The sequence below is a fragment of the Schistocerca gregaria genome, chromosome 4 (genome assembly GCF_023897955.1).
Source record: "Schistocerca gregaria isolate iqSchGreg1 chromosome 4, iqSchGreg1.2, whole genome shotgun sequence".
Classification (NCBI taxonomy): Eukaryota; Metazoa; Arthropoda; class Insecta; order Orthoptera; family Acrididae; genus Schistocerca; species Schistocerca gregaria.
In genome coordinates, this window is record NC_064923.1 from 247,755,233 (window position 1) to 247,771,741 (window position 16,509).

Consider the following 16,509-nt stretch of genomic DNA (forward strand, 5'->3'; position numbering starts at 1 on the left):
AAGGGAGGTAAAAAACAAAGGGCAACTTATTCAGACTCCAGGATGAAAGGAACCTGCATATTGAGGGGAAACTTTGCCTACAGATGGCTCACACTCATGCTGTGGTCTTAGAGAGTTGCCCTTTCTTTTTAAGCTTCTTCAACCCACTGCCTTCCCACTGAGGGATGCACTATTAGTTCCAAAAGCAGGGTTGGTGTAGCATACTTTTATATGTGTTCGTCATTACTAATACACTTTTCACATCCTGAATGTAAGTTATTATGTCTCATAATTTATTAGAAATAGTATATCTTTTAGTCTATAGTCACAGTTCTTTTATTTTGCCAACTGGCTACCAGTTTAAGTACACAGAACCATCCTCAGGCCATTCCCTAGCGCACAGGTGTCATATTCACTTCCAAAGTAGGTGTTTCCTACTATCCTTGGGAAGTGAGCATGATGACTGCATGTCAGCGGTTGGTCTGAGGATTGTTCTGTGTACTGAAAAGGATTGCTCTGTGTACTGAAAATGGTAACCAGTGTGCAAAACAGTATGTTGAGAAATGTCATAATTTATTAATTTAAATATCTCAGATAGGCCATCCTCTGCTGCATCCCAATGAAAAAATTGTAAATATGAAATACATTAATGATCCACCTGTGCACCAATACAGCTTCTTTCTATGAAAATGCCTCCTGTCTGTTGACATAAATTAACAGTTAAAGGAAGTCACTACCCTTTGAGATTAATGGCTACTGCCACCAGCATATCTGAATAACATACACTGGGCTAAAATCAGAAAAATCTATTCTGTTCAGTTTACGACCATGAAAGTCTGAATAATATGAAAAGAGACATTATATAATGCTCAGTAGATTTTTTTATAAAAATCAATTTAATATGAAAAATACATGGTTTATTTACATATATTTCCCTTGAATGTAACATTAAAATCATTAAATATTTGAAATGTCTAGTTTCCTATTAGTTCATAAGCAAAATTCTCAGAAAAAGTTTGCATATATAACCTGTCTTAGAAGTTGTACATTTCATTCTATTGGCTAGTTATATTATATGAAATAAGATTTCAGTAGTATATAAATATATTCCTGAGTAGTTGAACACTTTCTGTGAGATTCAGTGCTGCAGTATATGCTTTTTGATTGACTGCTCACAAAATTTGTCATTTGTGTATTCAGAAGTGCAGGTGCACACACAAAATTATGCTGGTGTATTTTCAAATCAGGAGCCAGATCTACTGCTGTTTATAGTGCCTGGACCTATAAGCATATGTTAAAACACATGTTACTCAGTATATTGCAGAACACTATGCTTTCTACAGAATAATCAAAACACATCACTTAACTAACCTTTAATGATCCTATTAACTCTTGTTGTGATGCATTTCCACAAAGAATACATAAAAAAGTGCTCCTAAAATGCCTCCAAGATGGGGACCAGCAATTGGTACCCACCAGTAATTAGCATACCTTTAAAAAAAAATTCAGCTAATTCATGATCTCCCAAAACAGCAAATGTAATCAACAGTTATAAAAGCATATACATATTTATCCATCCAGCTGCGTAAAAAATACATAGACAGCCATAAACATAAAACAGATTAGTGCAAATTTGTTTTTGGTTGGGATCGACCTGCAGAAAACACCATTTTTTCTCCTTTTGCACAGACATGTTTTATTGAAGTTAAGGCATTATCAGTGGTTTTTAATTTTCTTTGTTATTACTACATGCTATGTGTTTTGTGGTTTTCTATGTTTTGTGTTATAATTATTTTTCCTTCACAATTTGTCATTTTTTCTGGCTTCCCCATTATCTTTATTATGGGAAACTGCACTTTTTAAAGTTTAACTCTGAAAGTGCGATGTTTGCTCAAGGTGGCGCCCATCCAAAAACAAATTTACTTGTAAGTAAACATGAACACAAATGCTTTGACCTTGAAATGAATAAATTAGTGGATATTACACTTTTCCAAATTATTTTCATTGTTACACTTTTCCACATTAGTTAGAAATAGATTATGGCTCAGCAGCATATGTGGAAGGGCATACAGATTAATAATTGGGACAGTAGCTTGGCACCTTCCATTGTGAACACCTGCAGCTGATAACTGTGGATGTCTTTATACGGAGGACAAAAAGAAATTGAATTCTCAGCTCAAAAATCAGTGATCAGACTATGAGGAATAATAACCACCGTAAAAGAAAGAACAGAAATGTGATTATTGAAAAAAGAAAAGGTAATCAGGCTCAAAGATGGGAATTTGTTGTGCCTGTCATTACTTGCATTGGTTTTCATAGAATTTTTATTCTCTTACTGCACTAATCTGGTAGGTTAACCTCTGGCTCAAAGAGATAAATTTAACTGTATTTAATTGTATTTTCCTTCTCACTCTTTTCTCCACTTACTGTGTTTTTGTTAGGCATTATGCATGTGTCTTTCATCTATTCTTTTTCTTATGTGAACAGATCACAAAACCAACATTCATTGGCCTTTCTTTTAGCATAGTATTCTTTCATGCACAACTAGTAAGTTTGTTTCTGCTGCTCTGTGCATGTCTGTTGTTTAGCCCCTCTCTCTTGTTCCTCAAAAGGACATAAATTTTAATATAGATTACATTATCAAACAAAATACAAAAACCACTAGGCAAAATAAAACAATCTGAAATAGGATATGGTATAACAACAATGAAATCGGGTAGATTCTACTCACCACAAAGAGGAGACATTGAGCAGCAGACAGGCATATTTAAAGGTTGGGTTGGGTTTTGTTGTTTGGGGGAGGAGACCAGATAATCAGGCCATCGGTCTCATCGGATTAGGGAAGGACGGGGAAGCAAGTTGGCCATGCTCTTTCAAAGAACCGTCCCAGCATTTGCCTGGAGTGATTTAGGGAAATCGCAGAAAACCTAATTCAGGATGGCCAGATGTGAGAATGAAGCATCGTCCTCCCGAATGCAAGTCCAGTGTGCTAGCCACTGCGTCACCTCACTCAGTCACATTTAAGGTACCGGTACATTCAAAAGCAGACTAAGCTACTGGAAAAAGTCTTGCTCAGACATAGAAAAACACACAGACACACACATTCATACTCACACACATTCATTCCAAGGGCTCAATCAGGCGTCAGCACCCTGAGACAACAGTGGCCGTGGATGTGTGAGTTGTGCATTTATGAATATGTTTGTGTGCACATATTTCATTCTTGGTAAAAACATAGAGATTAAGTAGTTATGGGTATGGTGGAGCAGGATACAAGGCAGGAAGAGAGGCATGGGATAAAACAGTGTGAGTTGACTTAATGGATCAACCAGTTCAAACAAGCAGATACTGGAGGTTAGTGAGTGGGGTGGGGAAGGAGAAGGATATAGCCGAGGTAAAAACATGGAACAAGATCTAGTCAAGGATGTTAAGCAAGTTAGCATCAGGTGAACAATGTTTATACAAGAAGAAAGAGAGCAGATGACATCATTGTTGACTAAAGTAAGGGGTTTCTAGATTTGTCTAATGCGTTTGACACAATCACCCACACTACACTTACTGATAAACGTGAAAGTTATGGTATTCGTGGATATGAAGACAAGTGGATAAAATCGTATGTCAGCAACAGAAAGCAGTATGTGAAAGCAGAAACTGGATGCAGATCTGAAATCAGAAATATTAAGTATGACATGCCAGAAGGATCTGTACTTGGCCCACTTCTGTTCAACCTATTTGTAAACAAATTTATGTCAGCGAGAAAGATAAAAAAATACTATATGCAGATGACATGACACTAATGAATGTAGAAAATATCTGGAAACACTGGAAAGAAGTGTGTTTGTGTCAACAAATAACATAGCACAGTGGCTTACACAAAATAACTTAATTTTAAATCCAAAAAAGACAATGTTCATGGTGTTCATAAATAGAGAAAAGGAAGAGCACACAAATATATTCATAGATGAAATGAGTCTGGAAGAAGTTACCTCTATTAAATTTTTGGGAATTACTGTTGACAATAAGCTCCAGTGGAGTCAACATATAATGTTTGCTGTAAATTAAACACTGCAGTATTAGTTATAAAACAGCTTGCACAATATGCCAACAAGAAGCTTCTATGTACAGTGTACTATGCTTTATTTGAGCCGTACCTACAATATGGAATTACTGTTTAGGGAAATTCCAGCAGCAAAAATACAAAAAGAATACTTACATCAAACAAGAAACAAAGAGACTCATGCAGAACTGTTTTCCATAGTTTAAAAATACTGGCATTTTTATCTCTATTCATTTACAAAACAATAATATCATTAATAAAAGGAAGTGCGGTACTGGGAAAGAAATGCAGGCATTCATACATGTGAAACAAGAAATAAAGGCCAACTGAGAAGTATACAACACCGGCTGTGAGTTGCTGAAAGAGGTCCTCGATACTTGGGTGTCAAACTCATAAAGTGCCTTCCAAAGAGTTTTGCAGGACAATTTGAGCAAAAAGACATTCCAAAAACTTTTAAAGGATTATTTAACAGAAAAAGAATTTTATAGTGCAGAAGAGTACATGCATCAATGAATGAAAAATGCAATTATTACTGTTATAGAGGTACTGTAACTAATTGAACATATTATGATTGTAAATAACATGAGAACATGAATACTGAGAGAAAAATGTAAATTTGAGTGAAATGTAGAATGTAAATAACTTTCAGGACGTACAAAATGAGTGAAAAATGTATGCAACATCATTATAAGTATTGCCACTTTGATGTATTAAATTGTAAGAAATAGGATAAATATTGCAAGAAAATAGGTTTAAGTTGACTTATCCTATATAACAAGTATACACTTTGTACAAAATGTAATCAAATAGGACTAAATAAAAAAATAAATCAAATCAGTGAAAAGTATTTTTCACAGAAGTCTTGTATGTTTAGAGGGTACTGTTTTAAGTTAGAGATCAAGGACCATGAACCAATCTTTTTCAAGCCTTATTACCTTACAATAATTGACAAAGAAAAACCTGTTGCATTACCACCAATATCAAACATTGTATTACACCTCTTGACTGTGTTCTGTAGATGCTATGAAGATTATTAAAAGCCACTCTTGTAACATGATTGCGATAGTCTTCACACTGCTGATGTACACTCTGCACTGGAGTTGGAAGCCAAATTTTTAACTCATTTTGTAATGTAATGTGTGTTGTGAAACTTTTTTTGTATGAGAAATACTGACCTATTACTCTACATGATCAGTTGCAAAATCAGATCCTGGATACTATCACAACACTTAATTTCCAGATATGGTTTTTATCTTGAAAAATCATTAAATACCCTGCTCAACATATTAAACAATCTGCAGGTGCAGTTCATGTCTATCATGTTACACTGATGGTACTTTGCTTGTATAAATAAATAATATATAAACCTGGTTTGAAAATATGTTTCTTCAAACTCTTAAAAGGATTAATTATTACTTTTGCGAAGTTGAAATAATCAGAAAGTTATGTTGTGTATGCTTTAACAGCCCTGTAATTGAGTATAAGTGAGAGAGACCTGGTAGTCTGTAGTGGTAAAGGAATAATTTATGGCCAATGTAGTGTGTCAAAATTGGAGCTTTCATACTGCTGTACTTCAGTCCTTAGCAAATAAAGATGACAAAGCACAGTAATTTAATATATGTTAAAGAATTGATGTGAATCCAAATGATATTATTTCTATAAAATAATATTATTTGAAAGCAGATTTCAAAAATGCCTTTTTTTCATTTTATGTTGGCAGTGCATGCAAGTGATGCAACATGCTAATGACAGAATATTCATTGTTACAGCAATATTTGCTGAGCTGGCCACTGTCACAGCTTACACAAGAGTTAGCGATCACAAGAAGCTCCTGCTATTCACTGTTGGCAACCTCTGACTCTTGTGAATGGGACAAATGCATTGTAAAAATTTAAAGAAAATGAATGAGTTTACTCATCTGTAATGTAGTAGGTCACAGTTTAATACTCACATATGTTTGAATCCATAAGATGAGACAGAAAATATGTAAGCATCTGTACCAGTGACAAAAATAAATTATATAATATAGAGAAAGTTTTTTCTGTTCCAACAAAGCTTATCCACCTGAATGAAATATTAAGAAAAATACCAAAAGACAAAGAAATCCCTGTCAAGTATCATTCTAGAAACATAGAGATTGCCTTTGCAGAAATGTAAGTAGTGCTTGAGTACAGCAAGGCCATAAACATGATTGATGTTTGTGTACAGGGAGGTGGCATCAAGAATGACAGCAAAAGAGCCAGGTGATAGTGGGGGTGGGATGATGGAAGGGTGATGAAGCAAGTAATTGGTGCCCTTGACACAGGGTATTGGGTTTTGGGAAATGGGTTGCAGGTATTGGTCAAATATCACAGAGGTTTCTGTGATAAGAGCATAGTAATCAATTGCAATGGGGCATTTTGCAGTTTTAGGAATTTGAAGATTGTTGAAATGGAGGTGATTGACATGTGGAAGGTGATACATTCAAGAGAAAGGTTTGGGATGAACCTTGATACATGAGTACAGCTTGGTGGCTATGATGGACTCATGGGATGGTATCACTTTGGTTGGACTTGTAAGTTAAAGAATCAGATGGACTTTCTGCCAGGTAATCACCATGATTCATCGCAACATGACAGTGGTGGTGCCTTTGTATACAGGAAGTATGAGCAAATCAGATTCCTTCCTCATTCTCATCATTATCAGATATGTGTCAATTTGTGTAAAAAGAATGCCATTATGTTAATGCCTAAGCCTGTATAACCTCCTACATTTTCACATTTTTGATTCAGAGTATAGAATAAAATCAACATGATTCCACATAGAGTATGTGAAAAAACTTGTCACTCTACTAGTAGTAGTGTACTATCAGTCACTGGAAGAGTGAAATGTTCCTGATAACCGGAGGAGACTGAAGGTAATTCCTGTTTTCACGAGGGGTTGTTGAACAGATGCACAAAACAATAGGCTTCTATCTCTGATGTCAATCTGTTGTAGAATTTTGGAACATGCTTGTGTATGATATTTCTGAAGAATGAAAATCTCCTTTGTTGGAATCAGCATAGGCTTTGAAAACAACAATGATGTGAAACACAGCTCGCTCTGTTTGTCAGTGTAACCTTGACTTCTGGGAGGCATTTGATACAGTTCTGCACTGTTGGCTATTTTACAAAATATGAATGTATTAAGTATCAGACCAACTGTAGGACTGGATTGAAGAATTTCTAGCAAACAGAAAACAGCATATTATTCTGAATGGAGAAAAGTCTTACGATGTGAAAGTAACTTCAGACATGCCACAGGGCAGTGTTATACAACCATACCTTTCCACAATATGTATACCTGACCTCACAGATTGGAAGTTCCGTGAGCTTTTTCACGGATGATGTTGTTGTATACAGAGATGTTGCAATGCTAGAAAGTTGTAGCAAAAAGGAGATCTACAGAGGATTTACACTTGGTGGAGGAAGTGGCAATTGACCCACAACACAAACAAATGTAACACATTGCGAACACACAGACAGAAAGACCGCATACTGTATGATTGCACATTTTGCAGGACAGTGAATGGGAGCAGTTACTTCTACAAAATATCTAGGAGGATGTGTATGGGGTGATTTTAAGTTGATTCTTTGGAAGAACCATCAAGAAATATACTCCATCAACAAAGGAGGTAGCTTACCAAATACTTTTTTGACTAACTCCTGAATATTGCTAATCAGTATAGGATCTGTACCAGATAGAACTGATAGAGGAAATAGAGAATATCCAAAGAAGAGCAGTATTTTTCATTTGGTAAGCATGAAAGTGCCACAGAGATGCTCAGTCAACTGCAGTGTAGATGCTTCAAGAGAGGTGTTCTGCATCACAGCATGGTCTCCTGGTAAAGTTCCAAGAGTATACATTTCTACAACCTCTGTGTTGCTTCCTCCTGTGTACATTTCACAAAAAGACCATGACGATAAAAATAGACATATGAGCCCAATGAAGGCTTACCAGCAATTGTTCTTCTCACAAACCACATGCAACTGCAACATGTAAAGGGGAAAGTGACATTTGTACACAAAGTACCCTCTGCCCCACACCATGAGGTGGCTTGCAGAGTACAGATGTTCATGTAGATCCAGCAAGCTTTATGTTATTAAATATGAAGGTTATATTTGTTCTAAATAACACTACAACACATTTTCACTGTTCCTTTCAATTTGAGTCTCAAAACTGACAACATGCAAATAAAATACACAGAATACTTGGTAACAATGGCTTCAAAAATTAAATTATTCTGGATACTTATATAGATTAATAATCACAATTAATTCACCAAATTTGAACATTGTAAGTACAACAATATAGAAGTTACAATTTTTTTTTCATTTTTACTAAAATGTTAAGGAAGTCATGTGGCAGATATCGTAACTCTCCCCTCCCCCAACCCAACATATTTTTTTTTCATGTACTATGCTCCTGACAGGCAGGTTTAACTGATCAAATCATGTGTTCTTTGTTGTTCCCATGATTAGGAGGAAACTGACAGACCACACAATAAACATATTTTTGTTTGAGAAAAATAAATAGAATCATCTCAAAAACAAGGAACCTATACTTTTCTTCTGAAGGGGACCTCAATGGTCTTTTTTGTGATTTAAATTTGTTGAAGAAACTGGATGAGCATTTAACTTCACAATTAAAAGAACAGAATATTTTTCTTTGCTGCATGAAAGTGAGTGTTTAGCATGACCAATATGTAGTTTTGTCTGACTATTTCTCTAATGAAGGTGATATGATATTTTGTAATGATATTGAGTTTATTATGGAGTGCAACAGCATGAAGTCAATGTCACAGATCAGAGGCATAACTAGGGTGGAGCCATGGACAATGACCAGCCTGACCAGCGGTAATGAGAGTTTCCACACTGAGCTTCCATGACTCAATGGCCGGGTCACTCACCAACCTCCAGGAAGTTTCTCCAGTTTGACCCACTACTGTGTGATGACACCATGCCTTTGTCAGTGGTCCCTGTTTGACACATTGCTGCTTCACAGAGAAATACAATGGCTTTCACGTAGTAAGCCCCAGACAGCTACCTTTAAACCCACATGGGGCAGCCCATCACCGTTAAGCAGCTGGGCAATAGTTTAACATCCAGCCTGAGCTGGACAGTGCAGCAGCAATGATGCAGTCACCACAGCCGTCACTGGGTTCTGAACCTCTGTCCATTGCCTGACCACCTGAGTGCTTGGACAGCTTTGCACTCTGCCACCTTCACAGGCTACAACATTGGGGTGCAGCCACCCCCACATCTTCTTAAGTTTTACACAGGACTCCTTTGTCCTGGGGATGAGAGACAGTCTTCCATATTCTAGGTGACATCAGTCGATGCCAGCTGTCTCGACACAGACTGGATATCACGGAACTTCCATTGACACAGCAGTTCCATGACCACTGGGAGATCAACACACAGGAAGATGTCATGTTGGTGTATTTGTCATGCTTGCCAGGGATCAACACTAGTGGCATCAAAGACTGATGAATGTAAGAAAACAATAGCAACTAGTTCCCTGTAATCCTTCCCCCCCCCCCCCCCCCCCCCTGCCCCTCCCAAGCCAGCTGCCTTCTTCTGCAGTACTGAGTACTGTTCATATATTGTTTGTTCATAGATTTGTAAGTTGACTAACCTGGTTTTCATAGTCTCTTCTCGTTGCTTCTTTGGTAGCTTACCACTCTGCAGTCATAAAGCTGAAAGGTCTTAATGAGTACTGGGCTGTACACAATTCTACAGTATTCATTTCAATTTTCCATGCATTTATTATCCTCAATTTTCTATTAAGATTAGATTAGATTAGATTAGATTAATACTTGTTCCATAGATCATGAATACGACACTTCGTAATGATGTGGAACGTGTCAGGTTAATAAAAGATGACTGTACAAGAAATTACATTACACAAAATATTGCATGACACTAATGATTAATGGTTTAATGACCAGCTTCCCAACTTCATAAGATCAATTGCACTCAAGCCAGGTCAGCACTCACAAACAAACAACAGTCCAGTGGCAGAATACAAAAAATAAATTACAAAGAAAATAAATTACAATGTTACTGAAGCACAATTTTTTAAGAAAAAGTCTCCAAGAATCAATAGTAGCACTAACAAGACACTAAAACAAAATGACTGTGTGACACAAGGTGCAGTCCATATTTACTCTGTATGTCACAGTTCACATACTGCTTCACAGTAATTTATCAGAGGAAAGTTCATAGTAACATTCATTTAGTCCAGTTTTTAATGAAAGTTATCACATGCAGCAAACACTTGTTCCTCAGCCAATGGAGGTCAGGCTCTCCCACCAACAACAACACAATTCAGCAAAAACATTGTCCAGTCTGAATTAAAGTCTTAGGCACTGATATTACTGAGTTTCCATGGATTCTACACTCACGTTTTCACAGACTAGTTGCACATTGTTGTTCAGTAAGTAATTGCTAGAAGCATGCTAGACATTACTTGTTGGTCGTTTGCTCACTCAACTGGAAGTGACTAATTAGAGTGATGTCCAACTATATAAAAACTGAAGTATGAAAAAATTTTTATTTCAGAAATCACACAACCATTTGAAAAACTGTTATTTTTGGGTTTTGCTACTCAGGATGGACTTTTAGTATAGATAAAAATTTGGTTTGTGAAATATGTGGTGTTCTAGCAATTTGGAAAAGTTTGAGAACTATTTTATGTTTCCCTTTCGGAATACCCTTTTTGTGAGTACAAGCAGTATATTGAAATTTACAGTAAATTAAGGAAAAATATTAATACTATGCATGGCAGAGGGTACCCTGTACTACTACTAGTCATTTCATTTCCTGCTCCACTTCCAAACAAAGCAAAGGAAAAATGATTATCTATATGCCTCTGTATGAGCTCTGATTTCAGTAGACTTGTTCTGCAGTCAGCTTCAAATTATGGTTCACTAAGTTTTCTCAGTAGTGTCCAAAAGAACAGACACCACACATTCATATAAATTATTATTGATGTTAAATCAAAATGACATGGACATTAATGAACAAGCCACTGTATGAGTCCCTTATTAAAGGTATCGTTTGGTAACATGTTATGAAAAACAGCTCCTTTGACATAGGGAGTTTTTGCTGTTGAAATTAACCTTCTATTAACAATATGAAAGTCTTTTATGCCTTCTGATACGATCGTAAATTTCCATGTTCCTATTTGTGGCCTTAACGTCTTAAGCCATAGAGGAATGAATGACATTGGCTGCTAGTGGGAACTGATTTAAATCAATGGGGAAAGTTGAAAATTTGTGCCAGATCAGGCTTTGAACTTGGGTCTCCTGCTTACTAAGGCAGGTGCAGTGGTCACAGCACTGTACGAACACAGAGGTCATCACAACTGCACAGACTACCCTAGCACACCTCCTGCCAGACCCAAATTCTCAACTTATCCACACACTAAAGCTGTAGTGCCCCTTGCCTATTATCCTCATTACTCATGGAATTCTGCCAATTCCTATAAGAGTTCAAATGTGGTGTGTATCCACACTGAAGTAATCATCTTTCCCCACTGACTTAAATTAATGCTCATTGGCAGGTAATGTCATTCATAATTGCTGCAGGATCAAAATGGTATCTGTTCTTTCAGATATCTTTGAAAGAAAAGAGGTGGCATAAACATGGGAATACTGTTTCACTTTCTCTAGAATACTCCAGAATCTCTTCCACAATATGGAAACCTTTTCTATATTGGCGTGGCAAGTCCCATCCCACAGTAACATTCCATAAGGCAAAAAAAAAGATATACTAATCAAAACTATACAGTTTTTAGGGTTGAAGAATTAAGATTTGGTGAAAATTTCCTTAATACATATAGAGTGGTCATTATTTTTTTGCAGATGTGATAGACCTGCTACTTCCATGAAAGTCATTCAGAACAGATTTTTGACTGGATCTCATCACATAATATTTTGTCTATTTGGACCACTCAGTTTAAAGAGAATAATATTTGTTTTTTTCCGATGTTTACTTTCAAGTTGATTCTTTCAAAGTGAGTTCATGTATTTTCAGTCAAGTCTTGAATATCTTCAATAAGGTTGGGCTCACTGGATGCTCAACAGACTTCAGATGTGCCATTGGCATACACACTGATCAAATACTTACCTGGAGAACTTGGGAAACCATAACCACATGAATGCACATAAAATGGAGCCCTGAGGAAAACCAAAATGTATTTATCTTTTTCTTGGCCATACCCTCTCCAGTATCTCTCCATTATCATATATAATTTCTGTACACTTTTGCCTATCTTTTAAATATGTTGCATGAGTTTTTACAGTGAGACCACACATCACAATTTTTCATTAGAATGCAACATGAATTACCCTAACAAACTCTTTTGGGAGGTCCATGAATACCCTCACTGCTTGGGACTATTCATTTATTTTTTCAAGCACATAGCAGAAAAATTGTACTGCCGATGACACAGTACTTCAACTTCTTCTTAAGCCAAGCTTGAAATCACCTAATATGTCAGCCTTGTTGTAATGTTCCAAGATTCCTTTCAACACTGTTTTTCAGTCAGTTTTCTAAGTGTAGAGATACTGGGTAGATCAGAACATGCTTCATTTCCCCTTTTTTACACTTAGTTTCAACTTTCCAGGGACTACACCATCTTTGAGACACAGTTTATTAGATGAACTAATGATTTCAGTAGCTCATGTTTGCATTTGTTGAACAGATATGGAGAAATTTGTTTTAATCCTGCTAAGCTGTTGTTGCTGAGGCTATGAATAAGCTGCAGAATGTCATCTGTGCATACTGCTTGTAGTATACTGCAGTACCATTTGTTAATCAACTCGCTCACATGTACACTTTGTATCTAGTTTTGTGGAGACACCATTTTCAATTGTATCTATACAGTAATTAAAATATTGCTGACTAGAAGGGGTACAGAAATAACATCAGTGTTTCCGGTAATTATACATTATAAACTTTAGTTTCTGTTCCATTGTTTCTCATTTTATTTACAACTGACCAGGACCACCTTGAAACATTATCTGAGCTTCATATCTGTGGGCTAGCTCTTTCTACTTTTAATCTCCTGAATTTTTCATGTAGCTGATATCAGTATTGCTTGTAGCTTTCTATATGTAGCTTGGAACTAGTCTGTCTTACAAGCTATATATGTTTTTCATTTTTTTCTTCCAGACTTTTCATTGGAATGTCTAATGGCACAAGTTATGATTTTAATGGCAGTCTTTTGTAATAGGTAACTGAATAGCAAAAATCACTCATGAAAGCAAGCATGTTTACATGTATCGTCATGCCCCTGCCTCAACCTTTAATAAAATTGTAATATGGTCATGACATAAAGCAGCAAATAAAATGAGAGTTAGCTGAAAAAAGGGTTAAATGTTGTTCCTAGGTACATATGCCTGGTGAACTGCTAATAAAATAAGGAAAGTCAGAAACTGAAGGAACAAATGAATGTTAGTTAATGTCCTATAAATAGATGTTTCAACATTTTTCTTCCAAACTTGACTCCTACATCTATTCTCTGCAAACCACTGAGAAGCTCGTGGTAGAGAGTATGTCCGACCACACCAGTTGTTGTGGTTTTTTCCCATGTTCTGTTCACTCATGCAGCAAGGAAAAATTATTGTTCAAATGTCTCTGTGCAATTTAATCTTGTTCTCATGATACCTTTAGGAGCGAGCATAGCAGGTTGTAGTATATTCCTAGAGTCATCATTTAAAGCCATTCCTGACACTTTCTAAGTAGGCTTTTTTGGGATAGTTTATGTCTCCCAGTTCAGTTACTTCAGCATCTCTGTGACATTCTCCCACAGATCAAACGTCCGCCCCCGGTAGCCAAGCTGTCAGCATGACAGAATATCAAGTCTAAGGGCCTGGGTTCGATTCCCGGCTGGGTCGGGGATTTTCTCTGCTGAGGCACTAGGTGTTTTGTTGTCCCAATCATCATCATTTCATCCCCATCGACATGCATGTCACCGAAGTGGTGTAAAATGGAAAGACTTGCACCCAGCGTCTACTTGACGGGAGGCCCTAGTCACACGACATTTAATTTATTTACAGATCAAACAAACCTATGACTATTTCTGCTCCCATTATCTGTTTTCATTCAATATCCCTTGTTAGTCTGATTTTGATATGGGTACAAAGGTGCTGGTACAACAAACTTGCTTAATATTCTAGGATAGGTCACAAGATTAATTTGCAAACAATCTCCTTTATAATCTGATTGTATTTACATAATGTTCTATCAATCAACTGAAGTTTGCCACCTACTTTACTCATGAATGAGCCTAGGTGATCATTCCATTCCATACTCCTACAAAGTTGTTACGCCCAGGTATTTCTGTGAGTTAACCAGTTCCAACTGTGACACTGACTACAGTCATAGGATACTACTGTTTTGTTTTGTGAAATACACAGTTTTACATTTCTTAAAGCTAGTTGCTAATCTTTTCACTACTTTGAATTTGTACCAAAATCTGACTGAATATTTGTGCAGATTTTTTCAGACAGTACTTCATTGTAGTAAACTCCATCATCAGTGAAAATCCTGAGGTTACTATTAATATTGTCTGCAAGGTCATCAACAACCTACATGAACAGCACAGGTCTCAATATACTTCCCTAGGGCGCACTCAAAATTTCCATTACATCTATCAATGATTCTCCATCCGAGATAACTTGCTGCATACTTCATAGTAGAAAATCCCCAACTCAGTCACAAATTTCAAATGATACACCATGTGATGGACCTATTGAAATAACTGTAGTTGTGATGCTTTCTATATGCCATGTGAGAAAAGTAATAACAAATGAGAACTACAAAAACATTTGATCAACAGTAGATTGCAATAATGTTTTGAAGTTTGCAATTCCATTCTTGTTTCAGCAATGTTTTACCTAAAATTGCATACATGAAGTAAAAAAGGGGAACCTGTGGGATTGGTGAATTGTATGGAAATATTCATTTAAATTTCTCACTTTTCCAAGGTTTTCCAAAATGCTTTGGAGTTTTTTTTATTTTTGAGTTGAAAAGAAGTTAATTATCCTACAAATCCCATTTGTTCCATTTGACCACAAATGGTATATATCACTTTAAAATATTTTGGTTATGAAACTTCTCAGTTTTCTATTAAATCAAGAAAGGTTACAATTTTTCATAATAATCAGTAATATAAAGAAAAGATAACATGTTAATTGTTTTGGCAATGTGACATATCCTGTCTTTTTTTACAGAACTTATTTCCAAATTATGTGCAATAATATTTCATTAGTTTTAACTTTATAAAATTTACTAAACTCAAGAGGTGTTTTTCTTTGTAAGTGTTCATCCATGTCTGCAGAAAAGTATGTATAACAGTTAATTTGAACAGTTTCTGGTTCTGGAACAATCCAGAATGTTATACATACCTAAAGTTAATTAGCCTTTGTTAGACTTTATTTCAAGCTCATGTGGGAGAGTCTTTGTGCAGATGCAGAGTTGTAATTTAGTCTTTGTGCTGTGGACAGAATGTGCACCATGTTTTATGTTGGAAACTGTAATTTGTATTAAAAATCCGTTTGAAATGTGTTATGAGCTTTTAAGTGGTGGCAGTGATTAGTATGAAATCTGTTTATGCTTGAAAGAAACCTCTCTTGAGCAATGTTCATGAATTTCATTGTTTGCCATGTCTGGGTCGGAAAGAAACCAAAATGTGATGAAAATGTGCATCAATATTTTCACTAATGTTTGACAAACCTGAACCTTTGCATCATCCCCTAGAGAAGACAATGTTTGGAGCCACAAATACATCCACACACTAATATGAATGTTAAAATATTTCAATCATTGCAACACTGTTTCCATTGTTCTAAATTATGCATTTACACAGCTATATGATCAGTTGAAGAACTGCAATTCATTATCATCAAACTATGTAACAATGGCTTTTAAGTGGTTGTAGCACAGCAGTGTTACAATGTGTGAGGTGGTTTTCACATGATCAGTGTTTTGAAATCCGTGCTAGCTGGTATGGAGGAGGTCACTCTTTTCAAGATACCTCATTATGTTTCAGATCAAAATATGTTTTAAGATTCCACAACAAACTGAAGTTGAGTGTACCATACTGGACAGTAATTTTATGGATCATTCGTACCAACCTTCTTGTACACAGAAGTGACCTGTATTTTCTTCCAATTACTCAGCATCATTTTTTGCTTGAGGGGTATGAAATATTATCATAAAGAGTCACTAACTATGCCAGAAATTCAGTGTAGAGCATGATAGGGATTTCCTAAAATCCTAGAGCTTTGTTCAGTTTTAATTATTTCAGTTGTTTCTCAATGTTACTAACACTAACACTTGTTCCAGTCAACATTTTGGTGGTGTGAGGATTAAACTGGGTTTTCCTCTGTCAAGAAATATGTGAAGATGGAATTCAGTATTTCTGCTTTCGCACTGCTAGTCTCA

The 16,509-nt window shown here is 36.1% G+C and overlaps 1 protein-coding gene across 1 annotated transcript in view; it reads right to left on the bottom strand.

The window, feature by feature from the left end:
• Positions 1–920: 920 nt before the first annotated feature.
• LOC126267194 (aquaporin-9-like) overlaps positions 921–16,509 on the bottom strand; it is a 216,055-nt gene continuing 200,466 nt past the window's right edge. The window contains exons 6-7 of the mRNA XM_049972162.1: positions 1,351–1,470; positions 921–1,260 (exon numbers count right to left, since the gene is read on the bottom strand). Of these exons, the coding sequence (XP_049828119.1) occupies positions 1,365–1,470 (106 nt within the window). The 3' untranslated portion in view covers positions 921–1,260; positions 1,351–1,364. The remainder of the gene's footprint in view (positions 1,261–1,350; positions 1,471–16,509) is intronic.